Source organism: Porites lutea, chromosome 9 (assembly GCF_958299795.1).
Source record: "Porites lutea chromosome 9, jaPorLute2.1, whole genome shotgun sequence".
In the NCBI taxonomy this organism is placed as follows: Eukaryota; Metazoa; Cnidaria; class Anthozoa; order Scleractinia; family Poritidae; genus Porites; species Porites lutea.
This window is the reverse complement of record NC_133209.1, coordinates 11,689,034-11,712,766: the sequence shown is the minus strand read 5'-3', so window position 1 is coordinate 11,712,766 and position 23,733 is coordinate 11,689,034. Positions and strand designations below refer to the sequence as shown.

At 38.1% G+C, this 23,733-nt stretch overlaps 1 protein-coding gene and 1 long non-coding RNA gene across 2 annotated transcripts in view; both read right to left on the bottom strand.

The window, feature by feature from the left end:
• LOC140948897 (uncharacterized) overlaps positions 1 to 23,733 on the bottom strand; it is a 138,429-nt gene that overhangs the window by 25,958 nt on the left and 88,738 nt on the right. The window contains exons 59-88 of the mRNA XM_073398162.1: positions 23,441 to 23,593; positions 23,216 to 23,365; positions 22,777 to 22,899; positions 22,542 to 22,691; positions 22,294 to 22,443; positions 22,043 to 22,192; positions 21,833 to 21,955; positions 21,599 to 21,748; positions 21,285 to 21,434; positions 21,006 to 21,128; positions 20,658 to 20,780; positions 20,438 to 20,587; positions 20,084 to 20,233; positions 19,736 to 19,885; positions 19,501 to 19,650; positions 19,249 to 19,398; positions 18,757 to 18,879; positions 18,476 to 18,625; positions 18,248 to 18,397; positions 18,047 to 18,169; positions 11,636 to 11,785; positions 9,981 to 10,103; positions 9,281 to 9,403; positions 5,042 to 5,164; positions 4,557 to 4,679; positions 3,496 to 3,618; positions 2,923 to 3,045; positions 2,473 to 2,595; positions 2,193 to 2,318; positions 947 to 1,062 (exon numbers count right to left, since the gene is read on the bottom strand). Coding sequence (XP_073254263.1) covers positions 947 to 1,062; positions 2,193 to 2,318; positions 2,473 to 2,595; positions 2,923 to 3,045; positions 3,496 to 3,618; positions 4,557 to 4,679; positions 5,042 to 5,164; positions 9,281 to 9,403; positions 9,981 to 10,103; positions 11,636 to 11,785; positions 18,047 to 18,169; positions 18,248 to 18,397; positions 18,476 to 18,625; positions 18,757 to 18,879; positions 19,249 to 19,398; positions 19,501 to 19,650; positions 19,736 to 19,885; positions 20,084 to 20,233; positions 20,438 to 20,587; positions 20,658 to 20,780; positions 21,006 to 21,128; positions 21,285 to 21,434; positions 21,599 to 21,748; positions 21,833 to 21,955; positions 22,043 to 22,192; positions 22,294 to 22,443; positions 22,542 to 22,691; positions 22,777 to 22,899; positions 23,216 to 23,365; positions 23,441 to 23,593 — 4,094 coding nt within the window. The remainder of the gene's footprint in view (positions 1 to 946; positions 1,063 to 2,192; positions 2,319 to 2,472; positions 2,596 to 2,922; positions 3,046 to 3,495; positions 3,619 to 4,556; positions 4,680 to 5,041; positions 5,165 to 9,280; positions 9,404 to 9,980; positions 10,104 to 11,635; positions 11,786 to 18,046; positions 18,170 to 18,247; positions 18,398 to 18,475; positions 18,626 to 18,756; positions 18,880 to 19,248; positions 19,399 to 19,500; positions 19,651 to 19,735; positions 19,886 to 20,083; positions 20,234 to 20,437; positions 20,588 to 20,657; positions 20,781 to 21,005; positions 21,129 to 21,284; positions 21,435 to 21,598; positions 21,749 to 21,832; positions 21,956 to 22,042; positions 22,193 to 22,293; positions 22,444 to 22,541; positions 22,692 to 22,776; positions 22,900 to 23,215; positions 23,366 to 23,440; positions 23,594 to 23,733) is intronic.
• Positions 13,269 to 15,756, bottom strand: LOC140949245 (uncharacterized). Its single transcript, XR_012167101.1, has 2 exons — positions 15,371 to 15,756; positions 13,269 to 13,685 (listed from the first exon to the last, which is right to left on the bottom strand). It is a non-coding gene; the product is annotated as an uncharacterized lncRNA (long non-coding RNA).

Sequence of the window (23,733 nt, the reverse complement as noted above, 5' to 3'; positions counted from 1 at the left end):
CAGTGCTCTTAGTTTTGACCGAATAAAAAATGTGTCTGTAAACCCTGAGGACTGGGATGTTGACTTTGCCTTTCCAGATTTTAACCTAGCTTTGTTTGAACGAGAACGAAGCTGATGTAGAAACTGAATCGTAACCTTTCCGTGGAAGAAAATATGGTCCGTGTTTGAAAATTTTAACGCAGATCACGCTTGAAGACGGGAATGAACTGGCAGAAATTCGAGAGGTTTTCCCAAAAAAAATTAACGAGCGAATCTTCGACAATGACAACAAATTTACCTTGAAAAGCTTCTTTGCCTTTTGCAGTGTTTTTTACAGGGACCAACGGAGGAAAGATGAAAACGACCTCAAGAAAGACACAGTGCCCGGTTTCCAAAATACTCCAGCGTTACATTGAAGAGCTAAAACTTACAGCGCTCTTAGTTTTGACCAAATAAACTTTTTCAACATGGCGAATTTCCTTTCACTTTCTCGGAAACCCTTTGTTGTGTGCTATTGTTTTCGTGAGCCAATAAAACTTTCTTTCTTGACGCGTGTCGATGTTGTTTCCGGTCCCCAAAATTGGAAGAAGCCATACACCTTATCAGCCTCGTTTTTTTCGGTCCGCACATCGATTTATGGCCCGCGCGCTTCGCGCTTGGGCCATAAATCGATGGAAAAAAACTCGGTCCGTAATTTACAGTACGGACCGAAACCTCGGCTAATAAGAGTTATTTATTGCCGAACGGTATCTGTTGTTCTTTGCAACGTTTCGGAGCTATCGCGTTACAAACAAAAAAGTTATGACGGAAAGTTAATCATACCTTAATGCTCCTGTATTAATGACAGAGGCACCTTAAAGAACGTCAGAAAGAAATTTCTTAAAAGATCCTACGAGAGCCCCGCCTTTGGCCTTGGCTAATTCTATGTATTAAAAACTGGAACAATTTTTGAATAAATAAAGCTTACCCCTTGTTCAATTTCCGCGGCGAGGTCCAGGAATTGTGAGCTGTTGGACATTCGGTATTCCTCGCGCCATTGACTTGAGCGAAGCTTCAGGTCAACCATATAAACCTGGTCCAGCTCTGAAAAAGGAAAGATCAACTTTAAAAGATGGTTTTTGTATCCGTTATGACGATAGTAGGTACAAATTAAAATATACAGCTATTTCGAGAAAGGTTGTCGGAAAAAATGTGCAGGCGACAACCCTAAAAAGTAATATGGGATATGCTTAACCCACTGTTCCTGACACTGTAGCTGTAGAAACTACTTTTGCCGCTTTCCTTTACCACTCGCAGACATATGTCCATGGCCTCTCCTGCTATTCTTTAAAATTTCTTTGAAAAACAGTGAACTCAAAACCACCCTCAGTACCTTTCGGGGTTGTCGCGCGCACTTTATCCCACAACCTTCCTCGAAATAGCTGTATGAAATGAATCATATTTTGAACTTCGAAGATCATGTTCGCTTTCATAACAGTAGGTACCTTTCATGTCAAACTAGTAACATCATTTTACAAACTTTTATTGAACAACTTAACACAGAAACCGTTTAGTATTTGGGCTAAATAACGTTGTCTTTTAACTCTAAAAGATCAAACTGATTCTCAAAAACAATTCGTTCATGCCCAAATTGAGCACTAAGTACACAACAAAATCAAGGCAACAAGGTGAAATATTCATTTAAGCCTTCTCTTTCCGTGGATGGTGATGATATATCCCCTTATGCGCCATAGCCACAGAAAGCGTAGAAGTCCATAGATTTGGACGAAATTTCTTTTCAAAGTTTACATCGTATGTAATGAAGTAAACTAAAACACTCAACTTTTTTTCAAAATTAGGAAGTAGGAAAAGTACTTTTAATTTAGCTGAAGAGATATTACAAAACAAGATTTATATATAGATGGACTAAATAACAGTGAAGACACTACTATACAGTAAATAGAATTCAAACTAACATAAAACAAGGCAAGTACATAACGATTACGAAGAGAAGCTAACCTAAAGTATTAAAAAACTTAATAAGACGTTAATGTTGAAACTTTAGATTTGAGATCGTTATTTTCTCTTCTTAGGTTGGCAATAGACTCAGGCATAATATGACACGCGAAACAAATAGAAGAAAGCAGACGGAACACTTAAACATAAATACCTCAAAGGATTGTTATAAAACATTTTGATTGTTATAAAAGAATTGGAATCAACAACTAACTAACCAAGGCAGTATGTTCCATTCCCTTTTGAGCCCAGAGCGCATGTGCAGAGAAAAGAAGGTATCTTATTGGTGCAGATACCATACATTTCATGACAGTTGTGTGTATTCTCATTACACTCGTCTATATCTGGAAAATAAATTGAAATGTCAAATTGATACGATAGTGATATAGAAAAGCGAAACGAGAAACGTTTTACAGTGTACTTTTCATCATCTGAGAAAGTCCTAAAATTCAACTGACAATAAATGAAGAAGATGTGTTGTCGTTGATGGATTCTTACCGAGGCAATCTGTTCCATTGTAGAGGAAACCTGGCAAACAAGAGCAATTGTAGCTGCCGTGTTCGTTGATACACACTGAGACTCCTTTACAGTCATTTGAGCCAACTAAGCATTCGTCCACATCTACAAACATAATTTGCATGAATGATCGATTCATGGTACTGGGCTGGGAGGCACCATGTTAGTGTTCAAAGATAATACAAGGATTACAAGTGCCTAGTGCAATACAAGTACTTTGTTTGGTTGGAACACCAACACCCGTAATGAATTTACATCATGATTGCTAGCTGATTTGTAGCTGCGATACAATTTGGATCGTTATTCGTGAATGCTTGAAACAAGGCCTCTCAAAAGTACAATCAGTTAAAAAGTGAATTCAAATATATGAAAAGTCGTGTGTTTCAAATGAAAACACCTACTCCACAATTTTAAAATCAGTTCATAAATTACCTGTACAAAAGCTTCCATTGCCACTAAAACCATGAACACAGTTGCAGTTGAAAGAACCATTTGTGTTAGAACACGTGGCATCGGGGTGACAGTTATGGGTTCCAATGAGACATTCGTTTATATCTAAAATACAATAAACCAATAAGCCAATAAGACCCAGCTTTACCAGAACTTTGTTGCAAAAGTAAGTCGCAAAAGCAAAAGTCAATTACGAGAAAAACGTTTTTAGAAAAGAGCACGACATAACAGTACAAAAGATTAACTTTGAGAGATTGGATACTCAAAGAATTGTTAAATATATAGGACATAGCGAACCACTGGGCTCTCACTGAACGTCAATCAGTCAGCTGCATTTCTGTCAAATCCAAATTCCAGTGCGTATTGGGGAAGCTGAACAATCTAATTTATCTCAGTTATCATTACCTTGTGTAACCGCTTTTTTTTTCGCGCGTGGCGGGACGCTTCCAGAGTCGGTCGGAGATCAACACCACTTTTGCCTAGCTCGAAGGTCGAGGCAACGTGCGCTATAAAGACTTGACTTGCCCTCTGTGTTCACATTAAACAACCACTTACCAAAGCAAGTAAAACCATCCCCAGAGAATCCCGCGGAGCATTTGCAGTAAAACGATCCTTTAGTGTTAAAGCAGGACGCTCCCCAACTGCAGTTGTGCGTGTCAGTTTCACATTCATCAATGTCTTAGAAAAATCACAATTACATTTTTTGTAAGTGATACTAATTAGAGACTCAGCGTCAAAATGCGTCCTTTTTGGGATTAACAGCTTTACACTAAAAAACTTCAGTCAAAACCTGCCTAATCAGTGTAGGCATAGAAAAGAGAAAGGTGGAAGTGGGAATTTTCAGCGCGCGAGAGCGAATGGCGCGCCTGATTCCTCCCCTCCCTTTCGAAAACCTGCCACGGAGGCTATTACCCAATAGCAGGGAACTTGCCTTGTTGTGGATGTGGCTTCAAACGTCTTAACACAACTGGTTACTCCAATAGTGATGCTCTTGTTTTAGGCTTTTTCATCCGCGGCAAAAACTCGCCTGGAGATGCGTCTGACCTTCTAACATGGCACCAGTCATTCAACGTGATCATTCCCACGTCCGTTTCCTTTAGGATGGATTCCCATTGTCGCGTACTTTTTACGTGCGTGTACACACATGCAAATTTTACTCGCGTAAATAAAATAGAGGTAAGATATAGAGTGTTGAGCTTAAACGTGAAGTGGAGCGAGATTCAATTTTTACGTTTTCGAGCGACCTTTCATGCATTGCCTCTACTTTATTTGGAAATCCACCCTTAGGCTGCGCATTATGTTTTTTATTGTTAATCTGTGGTGTATACAAATCTCTTGCAGCGGATTTAACGTACTCGCAGATGACGGGCCTTGCCCAAAACGTTTTGAAACCTCAATAACATGGCACGTTTTGTTCATGTTTTGTTTTTCGCTAAATACACATTTCCTTCAGTACTAATTATTAATATGCCACGCAGCTCACTGGTATTTTCCTATTCACTATTATATTTTACCTTATAGCTACGTGAGAAACATAGGTTATCAATAATAATATAATAAAATCCTTAGAATTACAATACGTAGTTTAGGGTGTATTGATTAAATGCTACTCTTACCTATGCAAGAGACTCCATCACCAGCGTAACCAATCAAACACGTGCAATTGAAGGAGCCATTAATATTAGTACAAGTCGCATCTGCATGGCAATTGTCTAGGTCATATTTGCATTCATCCGTATCTAAAAGCAAGATATCGAGAGGCCAATTAAAAAACTACCAGCCTTAATTCTCTATTAGTCACTTGGCTACCGTTAGATTAGAGCATATCGACTATCTACTGCTTGAAAAAAAAACTTAATTAATCGATTTGTCTGCACGGGCAACGTTACACTCTTCCAGAAACCTCGTATATGTCGTAGTTAAAGGACAGAACATGTCTTTTACTTTTTGAGTTTCTTAATAACAAGGTTGTTGACAACTAGTGCTCCGACAAAACCAGTGGAATAATTTAAAAACCTCAGCAAAGGTTACTTCTAGAAATCCCTGACGATAACGTTTTTTCCTTCAGAATAACAAAGCTCAGTAGTTACTTTAAGCTTACCTACACACTTATAGCCAGTTCCATGAAAGCCTCGATTACAGGCACAAGTGAATGATCCTTTGGTATTGGTGCAAGTGGCATGTACATGACAACTATGAGTTTCCATGCTGCACTCATCCATGTCTATAGAATAATATTTGAAAGCTATGTAGTTATTAAACGTCCAGCTTCTTGCGTAACAGCCTTTCCTGCAATTTATGTGGCTAAACTAACTTGACTTGAATAAACAAGGAAGTCCTGACTCTTCTTCCGAACATGTTCTTACGTAATCAACTAATCCAAAACAAATTTTCGTAGTCCCCAAACAAACGACTGAAAGAATGCCTGCTCAAATCGGACTCTGTTGCCTAAGTTACAGTAGGTGAACGTGTCGTTAGTATTGGTGGGATTCACCGGCGAAAAATGTCTGCGCATGCTCTACTAAAAATGACACGTGATCTATTTCGGGCAATGTCATTGGCTCTGAGGCAAAAATGCCCGGGAAATGTTGTTGAGATGGAAGAAGCGATGGCAGCTTTTTTTGGCAGTGACAGCGTTGCAGTTTCTTGCCACTGTAAGAGATCAAAAATTATTTTGGTCAAAGTTTTGACGTAAGTGTGTTCTCTAGAGAATATAGCGTCCTGAAACTGGCGAAAAATCGCATTAGCACGGTCTTGTTCAGTGTTATTGACGTTGAGATCGCTGGTTTGCATGTAGAAGACATGCCGAAAAGGTGGGTAATTTTTGCTCTTTTTGTTTACTGCATGTTCCGTGCAACTCGGTACAAAAGGAAATTATGAAGCAGTGGAAGAAAAATTATTGGGCTTTGTTTTGGTATATAAATTAGCTTGCACCGAGTTGCACGGAAGCGACAGTTTTGTGAAATGTGTATCCCGTTTTTGTGTCAAAATTCGACTTTGATAACATTCGACTGTTGATCGAAGAGTGTATTACAATGCTATCCAAAATTTTTTTGTTGTTTTGATCAAGTTTCTTATCACGGATTCAACAACAAAAAAATAGAGGGACAGACATTGTGGGCTTTGTTTTGTTAATATGTCTTAGCGTGTACTTTGTTGCTGGAAAAACTATATTTAGATGCCTAATCTCCGCATGTTTACACTGTTTATGGCAGAAAAATACGCTTACGCTTGGTTCAACTTAATCTCGTGTCACTCGGTACAAAAGGAAATTATAAAGAAGGTAGAGAAATATTCTTAGCGGTTGTCTCGCTGTGTAATTATAAATTGTCTTGTGGCGAGTGGATCGAAAGCGGCCGGGTTGCGTTAGTTTTCTGAAGTGCGTAGTTCGAAACGTGATTTTCTCGATCGATGCAAATTTCATTGTTGTTGCACGTTATTACAGCTTTGTATGTTACCATATAGAAATTTGAGTTTTATGCGAACTGTCGAATGAGAAAATGTGAGAGTGTTTTCATTAAATACTTAGACCGTCTTGGAGCTACAGTTCGATAGGTCCAGCAACATTCTGATTTGTGAAAAAAATTCTCTTTACAATGTGCACAGCTGCTGTACATTTAGGCTTGCAATTTCATAATTGAAAGATCGTATTTTGCTCATCAATTTGGCTTGGGAGTATCCACACAACGATCGAGTTACTTCGTTAGGAACCGTACTTACGGACATGATTTCTTCCGTGTACAATTTTTTAGTACTAAATTTTGCACACAAGGTTTTCTGTGGGGGGTGCTTCTTTGCTTGAAAACTGGATCCTAGAAGGAGATGAACAGGGTAATATTCCTGTGAATGCTTTTGTTTTTCTGTCCATCGTTTTCGGCTTAATTTTTTGTGGAGCAAAGTTATGAATGAATGATAGAGTTAACATGCTATTAAGTATTCAAAAGTTCTTTCCCAGACAAAAAAAAAATAATCGTTTAAAGTTTGGAGTAAACTTTGAGTCTTAATGAAATTTTAGTTGGATCATGTTGATGAATGCAGTTGTTTAGGATATGCAGTTTCCAATTTTGATCTTCTGTCAGAATTATAAGAGAACACTCAAATACAGATCTCATTCATTATAGATATATATTAACATAGTTTCATTGCAATTATCGTTTGTTTCTTTTCCTCTAAACTTCTCATCAGCTCTACATTTTGCATGAATTTAATGTGATATATATTTGAAGGGGTTGTTGTTTCACAGTGAAGTATTTTTCACTTTGTTTTTTTGATATGAAATTGAGTTTCTTCTTAGTTGTTGGCTAAGGCAGTGTTGAAGTAGTGACATGTTAACATACTTTATTGTTCATTCCTCTTCAGAAAAGGTTGATTGATCCTGAATCAAACAAAGATGATTGATCCTGAATCAAACAAAGTGATATGAAGTTGAGTTTCTTCTTAGTTGTTGGCTAAGGCAGTGTTGAAGTAGTGACATGTTAACATACTTTATTGTTCATTTCTCTTCAGAAAAGGTTGATTGATCCTGAATCAAACAAAGTGAAGCTTCACAAACAAGATTTTTTGACGAACAAATGTGTACTCAAGCAAAGTATATGTCCCTGACAGTGTCAATAAAATTTATTAATGGAAAGATCTGGGTTTCTACTCCTTTGTAGCACTTTTAACTACGCATCACTTTTCTAACCTATATAGTAAAAAGATCATATAGTATAATCAGTATTTTTTACAACTAACATATTTGCAATCAAAGGTCTCTTCTTTTATATATAGTATTCCTCTAATTTTAAAAATTTCATTATCTTATTCAGATCAAGCACAGTAACCATTGAAAAGAAAAAAGAAAAAAAAACCTGCTCGGTCGTAGACGGCTTTAAAGTTTTGATATTAAAATTGCAATGAAAAGAATATGAATGCAGACACTACAGTTCATTTAGCTCATGTTCAAGCTTTTTCCATAAATTAGAATTAAAGTCTTGCTGGAGAAAACATAATTTTGCTTTATCTTTTCGGTAAAAAAAAAAAAATAATAATTTCCAGGTGTCTAAGCAATTTCAAAGGACCCATAGTGTCTTATTTCTCCGCTCAAAAAACAAAGGCCGTTCTTTCTAGTGACCCGGCTTTCATCAAAAATATTGGTGACCTGCGTGATCGTGAAGAGTCCGAAGTTGAATCCGGTAAACCGGCCAAAACGCGAGCATCGCAGGGAACGAATCCCAAACGAATAGGTGAAAAAGGATAATAAAAAGTCTAGGCTATTCTAAAAATATCCGTATATGGATTTGCAACTCATATGAAGCCGCAATTAATCTTCTTTCTACTGGAATAAACAAACTATGGAGGTATTGCCGCCATTTTGAATTGGGCAATGTCACGTGGTCGCGCGTCGACCAATCAGACGTTTTTCGCCGATGAAATTGGTGGGATGATTTTTAAAACTTTCTGCAAATGGACTTTGATTCAGATGGTTAATTTATTTACAAAGTCACGTTACTTTTGGGCTGGTGAGAAACAGGACAACAAAGGTTAAAGAATAAACAAATACATGAATTACACAAACAACCGACAAACAAGCGTTTTTTTGAGAGTCTATTCAATTTATTGCCGTTCGTGAGTTCCCTCATACTTTGTCAAACGTTCGCTGTCAGAGATATTATGGTCTAAAGAGAACTTCGAGCGGGAAAACGTTTGTTGGTATCCCTCTGCGTAGCCTAAGCCCCGGCGAGCAGTAACACAATGTGATCGTATAAGAAATATTAATAATATACATGAAAGAAACAACTTTGCACGTGCAGCACACATTTTTATATATTTCCTTGTCTTTGTTTTGCACGACTAAAACGTGGAACTTCTTTTAACTTCCTATTTACACGTTTTATGGAGGAAATGTTTGTGTTCTTGTTCACTCACAGTTTTTTCACTGCCGATCACTTCACTTTGGTAGCCGCTAGCATTTCTCCTTTTCTAATCGCCGCTATATAATTTTCATGTTTTTCTTCCAACGAAATTGGCCGAAATTTCTCGCTCTAGCTCCTTCCCTGTTATCTAATTTTTTTGTTTTTTTTTTCCTCCCCAAAAGTCCGAGCGGCCATGTGATTTACCGTCGAAACAAGCAAGTTGCTTGAAATGCAAAATTTCACCTCAGCTATAACATACTCCTTCCCCCGACGAATGACGTCTGACTCCCTTCCCCCGTCTCCAGGGTCTGTACGGACGGGAGGTCGTATGCTGACGTCATAACTAAATTTTCTCGGATGGATAGATCACCAAATTTTCAGAAAAAAGCAAGCCTCAAAATAAATAAATAAATAAGAAAAGAAATAGTTAATTATGGTCGCCGTACCTGAACAGTTGACTCCATTCCCTGAATAACCATTATGACACGTACAGTAAAACGAGCCATTTGTGTTGTTACAAATAGCATCAGTATGACAATTATGTATATTGTCTACACATTCATTGATATCTGCGTTAAAAATTAATAAGAGTAAAGAAAAGTTGGAACCTAAAGCGAAAATGCAGATGTGGGTAACACTTCATCTTCAAATGGCGCGTAAACGTAAAATCAAGTAAATAATGCGTTCCACAACCGGCACCACTTTAAATGCAGGATGTCATACCAAGATGTTACTACTACTTAAATAGTCTCAATAAAACTTACTAATGCCATGTAAACCGTTTATAAGTGTTTCGACAAAGAACCGGTAAGGAAAAAAGTGATCTTAAACTGTAAAATGCCAAGTCTGCATTTCAAATTTGACAGTGTTACTTAGGAGGATGGCTCAAGACGCCGATTGAATATAATTTGCTCACACCTTTGAAAATGTCTTTCTCTTGTTGTTCAAAAGCTATTTCGTCAACTAGTGAGCATACCTCGTTACTCAAGGGTAGTTTACGTTAGTAGAGATTTCTCCTGATGCTCTCCTCTTTAGGCTTAAGTAAGTCGGTCAACCCCAAGTTGAACAAACAAAATAATCCATTGTTTTCTTAACTTGTCGTTTCCATGGTTAATTAACGCATTACTAATACTATCGTAAATTTACCTTGACATGTAACTCCATCCCCCTTAAATCCACTATTGCACGTGCAGGAGAAGGATCCCTTGGTGTTGGTACAGTTGGCATCGGCGTTACAATTGTCGGTATTTATTTGACATTCGTCGATATCTTTTCGGAAGTAATGAAGAAAAAAGGTGCAGATCTCACAGAAGCTGGTTTCAGTTCATAAGATTGTGAATTCCCAGACTGTGTTTGCAGTCACGAGACCAGGACAAACGTAGACAGGTTGCGTTCCTTTTGACCAATCTAGATCCGGATTTTGCGATCCGAAATTTGACTTTTCGTTCCATTAAGGACTAAACCAATCTAAGATTACAATCTGTCCACCCAACCCCGCGCTTGGATCGTTCAGGTTGGTATCTCAATCTGGTTTCAGATTTTTGTTCCATTTAATTAACGAAACTGCTTTTCGATCACAAGAACGTGCTCGTTCGTCCATAAACACGGCGGGTCAAGGTCAGTTCAGGCAAAAGTCACTGATACGCCCCCGTGTATCTATGCCTCTAAAGGATTGTAGTATATTTAACGCAAGTTCCACTGTAACACTAAATCTGTAAATTAGCGAAAACGCTTGGATTTTCTCACCGTAAAACGTCCAATGCGTGTGTGTTTAGGGCGCGCTTCTCAGCACTTAAAGGCCGATACACACGAGGGGTTTTGCTCCCGAAGCATTTTCCAGGCTCATTTTTGCACGTGTCAGTACACACGAGGGAGCGTTTTCAAGTTCGCTCAATTTGCCCCGGGAGCTTGCTCACAAATATTTAACCGGTTAAATATCGTGGAGCATTTTGCGGGGTGGAAATTCTGCTCCCGAGGATGAAGTATACCCATGAAATCATTGGTAGACACGGAGGAGCTCAAGCTCCCGGAGTATGCCCCTGGAGCATGCTCCGGGAGCAAAATCCCTCGTGTGTATCGGGCTTAAGAATTCGTGATTGTTTTCTGAATTTGTTTGAATCAAATTCCAGATAATTTCAAGTTGATGACTCCCGGTATAAACCACCGCTAGTTAAAGAGCTACTTTTCCTTCTATTTCTCCACGAGAAAAAGCTTAATTTAGAGGAAAGAAATAAAGAACGATGCGTTGAAATTGAGATGAAGATCAGAGTAGTAGGCAGCTACTGTATGGATCAACCTTATTTCAGATTTTTGTTCCGGCTAACACAAAAATCCAAACAATCTGGATTGTCTAAATCCGAGAAAAATCTGGTTAAAAGGAACGCAACCACTCATAGACCAGTCATAGATTCTCTTGATCTAATCACTTGATTATCTAAAAATTGAATTCTCCATTAATAGAAGAGATAAAATTCACGTATACATTCCTACAAGCGTAATAGAAGTAATCTTACATGTGAATCTATGCCAAAACAGTTTTCAAGTTGAATTTGTTATTAAACAGTCTTAAGAAATTTTATCCATGTAAAACAATTAAATAGTTTTAAATCTGACAGAATACCAAGTTGTAGTCTAAACAATGCTCCGCTCTCTTCCTGGAATGCAGAAATGAATATAATATCTAAAATAACTAACAGTTCAGTTTTCTTATTTATTAAAAATTCGTTAATGGAATCTATGGGGCTGCGCTTGACCTGGTTTGACATGGGTTCTAATGAACATGCAAAAATGGTATAACTTACCTAAGCACGTGACTCCGTCTCCAGTGTAGCCGACATGACACATACAGTAAAACGATCCCTTGGTGTTTGTGCAGTTAGCGTCATTATGACAATCGTGTGCGTAATGCCGATGCACGGCAGTTAGACCTATCGATGAGCACTCGTCGATGTCTGGCAAGTTAAACAGGAAAGCTTTTGTTAAAATCATTTATTATATAAACACCAATGAAATACCGGGTAAGCTTTCGCGCGAAAACTTGATATCTTCACATGTGAAAATAACATGTTATCTTCACATGTGAAAATATCACCGTTGCTATGGCTACATAATAAATCGCGCCTTTCACACCGAAAAACTATGAAAGTCAAATGGTTTGGTATTTCATTGGTCTTTATATAATAAATAGAACATTACATGGCCGCTTGGAGATACGAAATTTATCTTCTCGTGTTGAAAAAATATTTCACGCGTTCGCTGCGCTCACTCGTGAAATATTTTTTGACAGTCGAAGAGAAATTTTGTATCTCCGCGCTGCCATGTAATATCTTCTATTTATTATACAGATACTGATGAAATACAAGGATTTTTCCTTGTACTAAAAAATCATATCTTCATCCCGCGCAGTGAAGATACTATTTTTGTCTTTCACGTGTGAGGATATTGGTGTCGCCGTGGTTACTAACATGATTTAACGGCTTGGAAACTAAAATTTCGAGGACGTTTTTGGACTTTTTACATTTAGGGCATGAATTTTTCGTCATTTCAGGCCATGGAACCTAAAAATGAGCCTAGCTAGCTGTAAAAAGGGGCAATACGGACGCAATACGTCCTAGCCGGCATGATCGCATGCTGTTTACTGAAAATTCCCTCATCCATGTCAGGAAATTCTGTATTTTAAAACCTCCCCTAGGGCATGACTCAGCAACTGAGGACATTTCTGCTACGTTTTCAATGTTGGTTAGCATGCAAGGATTTTTCCCATGCCTATCGTCAATGATTTGCTCACTGGTAATAGAGGGGGTGGCCCCAGAGTGGTTTTGCATTGAAATTGGCATGCAACAGAATTTCGCATGCCCTGTAAGCATAATTTGAGGTTCCGTGACCTTCTCACCCAGGCCGCGAGAAGCCTAGGTTCTAGTAATAAGTAATTCATACCCAGCAAAATCTCCGGCATGCCGGGCATGCCAAATTTTCTGGCATGCCCGGCATGCCAAATTCTCTGGCATACCGGGCGTGCCATAATCTGGGTCATGCCGGGCATGCCAAAATCGGTCTCTGGCATGCTCTCAACGCACAGGTTATAATTCCTTGAATCTACAGAGATTTTAAGCCTGGCTAAAAAAAAAAAACTAAACAGATCACAGTCCTTATCTTTTGATGAACGGTTACACGATGACGTCATTGCTGTTCCTTTCATTTTCATAGATTTGGTTGTCCCAGCGAAGTTTAAATAACAAAAGCTCTAATTTTCACAAGAAAGAAAAACCCTGAGGGATTCTGCCGTAGTAATAAAACAGCGTCATCGTGGAGATGACCTGTTGGGGGATTGTAAAAACTCCTCACCCCTTTTAATGGGTCTTTAATAGGATTCCCATTTCACATTGCGAATAAAATGGAATTGACTGAAATCAGTAAAAAGAGAGACAGAGACTATTTTCATTGTATAATAAAATGCATCTATGTTCCATGAAAGCTTTTAAAAATACAAGGTTATAGAATATCTTTCAAAGTTCATTACAAACTGAGCTAAGCCCCAAAATCACTGTTCATTATTCAGTAAATTATGATGTTTGACAATGCAATGTGCTTAAATATAACGTTGCAATTACAAATCTCTCGAACGCAATTTTCCCTACGTCAGAAAAGCTGTTTTTATCTTGTTTCACATTTTGATAAGGAGTCTGAGTTCCTCTTTCGTGTTTTGTAGGCTTGCCAGGGATTAATGTTTTTGTGTCATTACCAGTGTCTGTGTTCTTTGTTTTTAACTCAAAGTAAGTCAGTAATAACTGACAGTATCAAAGAATTGCTCTCTAGAAAAGTAATTATCTCCTCGTCATGTCTGGAAGTTACCTGTAACAAAAAAGAAATGGAATGTTAACACATGCAAGGGCAATATGAAAAAAAGAAATAGAACATGTAGAGCTCAGCTTCTCTTAACATATTTTCATGCTGGCTTGTTGAGTCTGTTAAAGGTCGAAACTAATTGTCTGAGGCTAATTTCACAAGAGTGTGCAATTGAGATAAATGCATGGTAAATAAAGTGAAAGAAACGTGGTTTCACATTAGCCAATTTACATTGCGTTGTTCGATGATGTTTACACGCTCTTCTACTGCGAAATAAACCTGTGCATTTGGATTTGCATGTCAAGATTATACCGAGTTTGACTGACACTTAATTGAACAACAGTTTCATTTTTAAGCAGGTGAGGTGTAGACCCATATAAAGCCGGAATATGTAAAGGAAACTCAGCGAAAACTTTTTCGCATCTTTTTGTGGCGATATTCTCTCATGGCCCGTCAGCTGATTAGGGCTTGCGAAGAAAAAGTAAATTAGGACCAAAGGTTAAAGCCTGTCCGGTTACATCATTTCGTATGTTTCGTATAAATAGGTCATAAAATAGGATTTAACGACAGCGAATTTGTTTCTCAATCGGTGTATAAAAAAGTGAAGCTATCAAATGAGAAGTTTATAGGGTATCAAAATTATTAAATTAAAAGCTCATATAATTAGGAAAATTCCTGTACGAAAACAATGCTAGTGACATTAAATTGATCAGATAAAATTCTCAGAAAAAATGTCGAATAAAAGCCTCATTGTTTGCTTTTGTTTTTGCGTAAAGGTAAATTTTTCGGCCCACAAAGCAAAGCTAAAAAAGGGGCTAAATCTTAGTTTTTTACATTGAATTTCTTTATTAGCTTAGTTTTCGTCCGTTTTAAAAGCTTTATAACCCAGTCATAATTTTCGGGTTAAAATAGTACAAAATCATTTCAAAAACCATGTTCATTCAAAGTAGAGCGGGCAAACGTGAACATTTTGTAATTCAAAAGTCGGACCCAGCCAGGTTGTTTAAGCTTAGAATTATTTGCATTTTAGTGTCCTATAAATTTACCAGAATCGCCTCTCAGAGGCTTACTGTAACAAAGCATTTTGTAGTACACTCGTAGACAAGCAATGTAAGCCTTAAGTCTTTGCTTGGATGAGATGTCCAAAAGAAAAATTAGTTTTGTGGACCTAAACGCACATTCACAGACTGCTTATATTGAGTTGTTTACAACTTTGCATTGACACCTGCAGCATGTTCATTTTTTTAAAGCGAAATCCAAATCTGATTTTGGCAGTTGATTTACGGATATTTTATTTTGTCTCCAAAAGTGATTGTAATATCCGTTTGATTGTCTTTCAAACAACAGTCAAACTATGCAGCAAAAATAAGTAACTTTACCATTACAGTGAAAAAATATGACCGTAGGTGCCAAAAATAATTATACTCGAGCTATAAAATTAGATTTGACTTTTTTTAGCTTTGGTTTCTATATTCTTGAAGTTTTCTCTAGCTAGTCTTCTTAGCAGCAGAAGAAGATTACAAGACATACAAACAGAAACAATCCGAAGTGAACGAGTTGACAACCACTTATGCCGGAGTTCTTAGGCATGCTCAACAGCAAGATAAACTGAATGCCAAAAGGCTAATTTACGGGATTTGTTCGATATTCAGGCTTTTTCTTTACGAAATTAATACTAAATTTGTACTTACAGTCTCTCGCAGAATCCATTTCTTGTCCAGCATTCACCAACATCTCAACTATGCACCGCAGAAAAAAAAGACAAACAAGTGCGAAGACACATGACGACATCGTGACGCCACAACTGCCACGCTACATCAAACTAGATTCATCGTCATCCGAAAACACTTCTGCGGAAATTCGGCCGATTTCGTGCGTGCTCGGGGTATCTTCGGATGACGCAGATGACGTTGCTCAAAGGACTATCGTCAGCAAGGAGTAAAACAGTTTGCGAGATTCGCATAGCCGACAAGAAGCGTACTGAAAAACTAAGCAAAATCGCTCTGAGAAGGCAGTCCAAATTCACCAAATCTGAACGTCTTTGCAGTATTAACGTCGTACTCTCGTACTGACTTGAACGACCTGGTAAGCTTCATTTTCACCAGTCTTTTAATGCTGTTGACCGGGAAACATTCCGACGCGATAAAACTTAAGCATGGATAAGTTTATACTGAGAAGATTTGTTATGTTATTGTTTAAGACGCTTTTCCGCGATCAAATTTAAATCTGGACCTAGAAATGTCAGTATCGGTTTGAAATAAAAGGATTAATCTTTGATTGCAAGTTAAGTATTCTATTTTATGCATGAATAATGTTGTTTTGTTGTGCTTTTTATTTATAAATCCAGGCTTCTGTCTTCAGTTTTGCCAGTCGATCCCGTGACACACATTGTGACAAACATGACTTTTTTTGTTATGCATTTATTGCCAGGCATGAAACCTGTAACTTCAAGCTCCCTAAGATATATTTGGCGATTATATGTGATTCTCAGAATACGATGCTGAAGCGAACATCAAAATCAGTCTCGCTGGGCATGTCAATTTCTTGCCTGGCATGCCGGGCATGCCAAACCAAATGGCTTCACCATCGGCATGCCCGGCATGCCAAACCAGAGAAGCAAAAACTGGGAATGAATTATCAACCCGGCGAGAGATCTGGGACCTAAGTTTAGCTTGGTCAATTTTGGGCTGCGAGGGCATGAACCCATTTTTTCCATGCCTATGAGATGTTATTTCTAAGTACCAATGTTCCCTTAAATTTTGTCATGCCTAAATATATAAAATTTTCCCTCTCTCATTAATCCTCAGACTGGATGCGTTTTTTACGCTCGCTAGGCATGTTCCACTGAAAATCATGCCCATACCCTTATTCAAAACAAAATGCTATCAAATTTTAGTTTCCAAGCCGTTATTTGCCTTATTTATAAGTCGCTACTGAGAAAAAGAATCTCTACACCCATTAAAAGCCAAGAGAAGTGGCTCAGTGACCTTCAAGTCGAAAATGCAAGTGATATTGATTGGAAAGATGTATACACAATCGCTTTCCACTGTACGGCTTCTACAAAATTAAGAACATCGGAGGATTGCTACCAATGATTTTTTAAAGAAAATTAATTTAAAGCAATCGGACAAATGCTCTTTTTGCCAAAGGGAAGTAGAGTCTATATCTCATCTATTTCGGCGATGTTCGGCAACAATTGCTTTTTGGAACGATGTTAAACAATTTTTGATTCAAAAGGGCCTCAAGAGTACTGCACTAACCGATTTGCATCTGACGGGACTCTCTAAATTTGCACCCTCTACCGCCATTGATCTCGTTCTTCTTATTGGGAGACAACATATATACTAGAGCAAACTTGCAGGTAAGTCTCCCTCCATGACTCTTTTTAAGGGCAAACTAAATTCCGTCATTGAGATGGAAAAACAAGAAGCACTCCGCTGTAATTCTTTCACCGTCTTTTCAAACAAATGGAATTTTTTTCTTATTTAAATTTGTTGCTTGCACTTGTTACCCTCTAGCTAATCGCTTTGACTTAGCCATGTGTCCTGCAAAGTTGAGCCATCCACCGTCCACCGTTCGCGTCCTTTCCTTTTATTGTAAGTAGCTAAGCGAATTCAAGCATAAATGTAACCTCAGCTATTTTTATGTTTGTTTCGTCAAGTTGTAATATGTATACGTTTTGTGTGATGTAAATTTAGCTTAAATAATAAATTTTAAAAAAAAAACATGATTTGCCAATTACAAGAGAGCTTCCCGCTCAGGCGTGCGGCCGGTTCTTTTGAAATTTCATTCACAAAATGGCTTCGGGGTGCAAAGACGGTACAGTAACCGGTGACTTTCTCGATGAGTTGCCAAATTTTCACATCGATACTTTTTCCGAGCTTGAAGAACATTCAGAAAGATTTGCCGAAAAAAAAAGTTGTGTTTTATGTAGGAATTTCATCAGTATCTATAAGATAAACAGAACATTATATGGCCGCTTGGGGAGACGAATTTTATCTTTTCGTGCTGAAAGTATCTTTCAGTACTCGAAGATAAAATTCGTATCCCCGCGCGGCCATGTAATATTCTCTATATCATTAATTATAACCAATCTTCCCTGGCAGTAACTGAGTAAATGCACCTCCATTAATTTTATAACTAGCCATAGTCTGTTCAATGTCAAACGAAATGTCAAGAAATAAGAATATAGTAACACAGAAGAAATAGTTTTCTCCTCAAATTTCAGTTCCTATTCAGCCTAAGATTCGGAACTTTAAATGTAGGATGATTATACTGTATTTCTTTTTAAAAGGCCAGTTAATGGCTTAGCTAACGTCAATACAATATTGAATATTTTATGTTCATAATTAAATTGTTAAGAATACCCTCGCAAGTCACGCCGTCTCCAGAGTATCCCGTATGACACGTGCAGAAGAATGATCCTTTGGTGTTGGTGCAGTTAGAATCAGAGTGACAGTTGTCGACATTTGTGCCACATTCATCGATATCTAAAAATATAGGTTGATAAATCACATGTTAGGGAAAGCAATTATTTGTCTAAAGAAGTTAAGACCTCTAAAACTTACCGGTACAGAAGACTCCATCTCCTGTGTATCCCGAGAGGCATGTACAGTAAAAAGAGCCTTTTATGTTGGTGCAGATAGAGTCATTGTGGCAGTTATGGGCCAAATGTCGGTAGAAGTCATTGATGCCACCAGGTTCGCATTCGTTTACGTCTAAATGAAGAATAAACGGAAACAACGTGGTTGCAAAGGCGAATCGAAATGTAAGATTTTTTTAAGATGCCGGCTTACCAACACAAGAGACTCCATTGCCTGAATAGCCATTTAGACACGTGCAATAGAATGATCCTTTGGTGTTCGTACAGTTCGCATCGTTATGACAGTTATTTACATAAGTTGTATGGTTCTCAGATAAAGAATCCAAGCCGCATTCGTTTACATCTAAAAAAGGAAAAAACGAAAAGGGAGTTAAATCATGCATTTTGAAATCATCAACTTCCTTTTAGTCTTTACGTCACAATAAGTACAAAAGCCATTTAAAACATTTTTATTGTCATTTTAAAATCCTTTACCGACACACTTGACTCCATCTCCAGAGTATCCCGTATGACACGTGCAGTAGAACGATCCTTTAGTGTTGGTGCAGTTGGCGTCAACATGGCAGTTATCTGCATCAACCTGACACTCTTCGATGTCTTTAAAATTAGAATAATGACAGTAATAACGAACAAGTTAAGCAATGATTAGCACTAGGAGGGCTCCCCAACTGATAGTTACTCTGAATGATAAAATAGATATGGATACATGTACGTAAATTCTACAGTTCATGTTTTTTTTTCAACACCGTGGGATATATCACAAACTAAAGACTGGCCTGCTTTCTAGATCGCTTGAATCCCAGACACTTTACTTTTCAAGTTGACTAAGACATCAATCCATCATTTTTTTTTTCTAATAATAACTCAAGTGTACAATTCTCCAATTCTCCTCCCCATTGTATTGTCAAAGTTGTTTTCGTACGTTTAAATACGACCATTTGTCGGGAATATTATCACTGTGCTTACCGACGCACTCTACTCCATCTCCTGTATACCCCTCAAGGCACTTGCAGTAAAATGATCCTTTAGTGTTGGTGCAGTCGGCGTCTAAGTGGCAGTTATGCGAAAGATGTTTGTATTCGTCTGAAATCTCACTTATGTTACATTCGTTCACGTCTAGTTAATCGAAAAGAAAAAAAATTACCGATCAGTGATTTGGACATTAAGTCAGAGAAGGAAGATATAAGGGTTGCAAATAAAGTTATTGTGCATCAATACCTTGACAAACAACTCCATCTCCAGAGTATCCCATATGACATGTACAGAAGAAAGAGCCGTTGGTGTTTGTGCAATTAGCGTCATTGTGACAGTTATGTCTGTAGGGGTTGTGTATTGAGGCCAAAGCGTTCGGTCGGCACTCGTTGATATCTGAAGAAGGATTAATTATAGCATTATTAAGGTTGACAGGATAGATGGAGATCGAAACATGTCTGAATTTATCTTAAAAACGCACCAACGCAGGTGACTCCATCACCAGAGAATCCAGTTTTACACGTGCAGAAGAAAGAGCCTTTAGTATTCGTGCAGTTTGCATCAGTGTCACAGTTGTGAGCAAGATGAATATAATCGTTTGAAATCTCACCAGGAGAGCATTCATCTATATCTGGAAAGAAAATTGCCGTACCAAGGTTCATATTAACAAGCAAGGAAACAAAATAGATATGGAATGCGCCCCTTTTTCATTGCGACAATTCCTCAAAATAACACCCTTGGCCAAAATTTTTTCTTTTTGAATAAGAAATGGGAAAAAATCAAATTCAATCAATACAAACCACTAGAAGAGGAAAAAACGTGGAGCTACCTTGGCAAGTGATTCCATCTCCTGAATATCCTGCTAAACAGTCACAGTAGTAGGAACCTTTGGTATTTGTACAGTTTGCGTCATTGTGGCAAATGTGTGCCAAGCGCTCGTGCTCGGAAAGCAATCCACCTGGAAAACACTCGTTTATGTCTAGGAAAAAGAGAGAAAAGGACTTGAGTGAGCCGGGAAATAAAAGTTGTACAGTAAAGTGGAAAATCATTGTAAAAGGTAGAAACACACTTCTGTTTTGCAGAAGTTATCTTCTGCATGTGCTCTAGCTATCTGTTGTTGGATAAGTTAACGTCATGTAGGTACTAAAAATAATTGTTACTGCCTGCGTTAAGCCTATCTTACCCTCACAAATGACACCGTTTCCAGAGTATCCTAAACGACAGGCGCAGGAGAAAGAGCCTTTGGTGTTAGAACAGTTGGCGTCGTCATGACAATTATGAGCGAGGTGTATGTATTCATTAGACAGGTCACCAGGAAAACATTCATCAATATCTGAAAAAAGTCGACATTCTGTTAATTGCTTTTCAACTGTCTTATTACACATGGATATTATAATATTTACCAACACAGCCAACTCCATCTCCTGAGTAACCAGTCAAACAGGTACAGTAGAAAGAACCATTTGTGTTTGAACATTTGGAATCAGCATGGCAGCTGTGAGTTCCCACATCACACTCGTTAATATCTGAAACAAATAAACAGATGTCTCAATGGGTTGGCATGTTGCGTGTGTTTATCAAGCACCTGCTAATGGTGAGCTTCCGGTAAGCTGTACCTTCTATTAATGTACTGTTTCCCATAGTTGTGTTATTTACCCCTTCGTTAGTTTGATCCATCCACTTCTTAAAAAGTACCGTCCGAGGAATTGCTTTGATATGTTTTAATCCATAATTAAACGACGTAAGCCTACCTGAACAAAGCACGCCATCCCCGGAGAATCCTGTATGGCAGGTGCAGAAGAATGACCCTTTGGTATTCGTACAATTCGCATCAACGTGACAGTTGTCAATACCTGTTTGACACTCTTCAGTGTCTAGAATAATAAGCAAACCGTAGGAATGGCTGGAACCGTTAGGAGAACCATATTAATATTAATTTGTTAGAAATTTCAAACTAATTGCTTTAAACAGAAGAGGAATTTGTTAAGGATAAGGAATTTTCCTTTACTGGTTTTGAAAGACTGACATACCTAAACAAGACAAACCATTTCCTGAATACCCAGTGAGACATGTGCAGTAGTATGAGCCCTTGGTATTGGAACAGTTAGCATCGTCATGGCAGTTGTGACTCAGATTAGAATATTTTGATGACAACAGATCCGGAAAGCATTCATTTATATCTGAATTGTAGAAATATAAATCATTTTACCTCAATAGAGAATATAACCATATTATGACATATGATGCATCAGCATGTCATCTTCAAGGATGTCTTCGAAACCCTTAAGTTTCCTTAGGTAATGTGTATTGCATACTTTTTCAAAAATATGGAGGCTTTTCTTACCAGTGCAAATGACTCCATCTCCCGAGTACCCTGTATGACAAGTGCAGTAGAAAGATCCTTTGGTGTTGGTGCAGTTAGCATCAGTGTGACAGTTATGAGAGTAATGGCTGTGATTACTGGCCAGTCCTTCTAGGTGACACTCGGTAATATCTAAACAAGTAGGAGTAAAGTACGCACTCTCAGAGTAAAATAACTGAACGTAAACGGTTTCAGTATTGTGTGAATCATTGCTACCTTCACAAGTGACTCCATCTCCACGGTATCCCGTATGACATGTGCAATAGAACGATCCTTTGGTATTAGTACAGTTGGCATCAGCATCACAGTTGTGCGTTCCAGAAAAACACTCGTCCACGTCTAAAAGTTAATTGTTGTCCATGTTAAGTAATATTCTTAAGTAATGGCTAAAACTGAAATTCCATACTTATCATAGAAAAGGGGTACCCCGACATTCTTGTCCGCTTCCATAAAAGCCCTCCTGACAGCCACATTTGTAAGATCCTTTGGTGTTGGTGCAGTTTGCGTCCTTATGACAAATGTTCGCCAGGTGCAGATGCTGCGGTGATAATCCAGAGGCGTCGCATTCGTTGATGTCTAGGTGTCAGAGTAAATTAAAACAAAACGATAACTGAAATCAAAGCTAACTCTAAATACGAAGATTTGACTTAAGTGAAAGAGAATTAAGATATCATTACCGACGCACGTGACTCCATCTCCAGAGTATCCCATATGACAGGAGCAATAATGTGATCCATTAGTGTTTGAACAGCTGGCATCAGCGTGACAGTTGTGGGCGAGGTGACGATATTTATCAGATATCTGTTTAGGAAAACATTCATTGATATCTGAAAGAAAAATGATAACGAGATAGGCTAAGTGACGATTTGCTGGTGAAAGTCATTCACCTTACCGGGTGAAAAAAAACAAGACGTAGCTTTGTTACCAACGCATGTAACTCCATCTCCAGAGTAACCAGTAAGACAAGTACAGTAAAATGATCCTTTCGTATTGGTGCAGTTCGCATCAGTATGACAATTATGAGCAAGATAGTCATATTCGTCAGATAGCTCTTCTGGGAGGCACTCGTTCACGTCTGCAAAAACAGTTATTAAAAAAGAATTTGTCAATAACAAATTTGAGGAAAAAGCTTCTAGATTTGTTACTACGGATTTACTCACCGTTACAGGTAACTCCATCTCCTGTGTAACCATGGTGACAGGTGCAGTAAAATGATCCTTTAGTGTTAGTGCAGTTGGCGTCACCATGACAGTTGTCTGTATTTGTGGCACATTCCTGGATATCTTTCGGGCAATAAAGGTATTTAGTGGAACACAAACTTAAAAATTTCAAATCGCATCTACTATAATAACAAGAATTGAAGGACAACATGAGTTTTCCACTAAAATATTATTTAGGAACAGATTAAATATTAGATTATTAATTAATTTTGAGACACAAGTAGTATTTCATCCAAGTTAGTACATTTGGAAGTAAGCATAAGATGCGCATGCATGATTAGATTCATATTAGATTGGATCAGGAGTTAGTTGCATGAGATGTGTTAGGTAGCTGCGTGGATATTTCACCTCTAAAATTCTCTAATGATTATCCACTCACCAACACAGCTTACTCCATTACCGGAATACCCATTGAGACACGTGCAAGAGAATGACCCTTTAGTGTTGGTACAGTTGGCATCAGCGTGACAGTTGTGAGCAAGATGATGGTATTCATCAGATATCTGATCAGGGAAACACTCGTCTATATCTACAAACAATTGGAAAGTCGTACTTAATAGTGTACCACCAAGAAAAGAATGGTGAAGTAGTGACCTGATCGTACCTAGACACGTGACTCCATCTCCAGAGTATCCCTTATGACATGCGCAGTAGTAAGATCCTTTGGTGTTAGTACAGTTGGCATCAACGTGGCAGTTGTGGGAATAGTTATGGTGGTGTTCGATTGCTAAACCGTCTGCACGGCACTCATTGATGTCTAGAACGGAAAAATGAGAGAACAACGAAAAAAAGGTTAAGAAGAAGACACATTAAGAATCACCCATAAGCGACGAAAATTTGCCCAAAAGTTTTCGATCTGGAATTTTAATTTGAAAGCAACTGGATTTGCATAAAGAA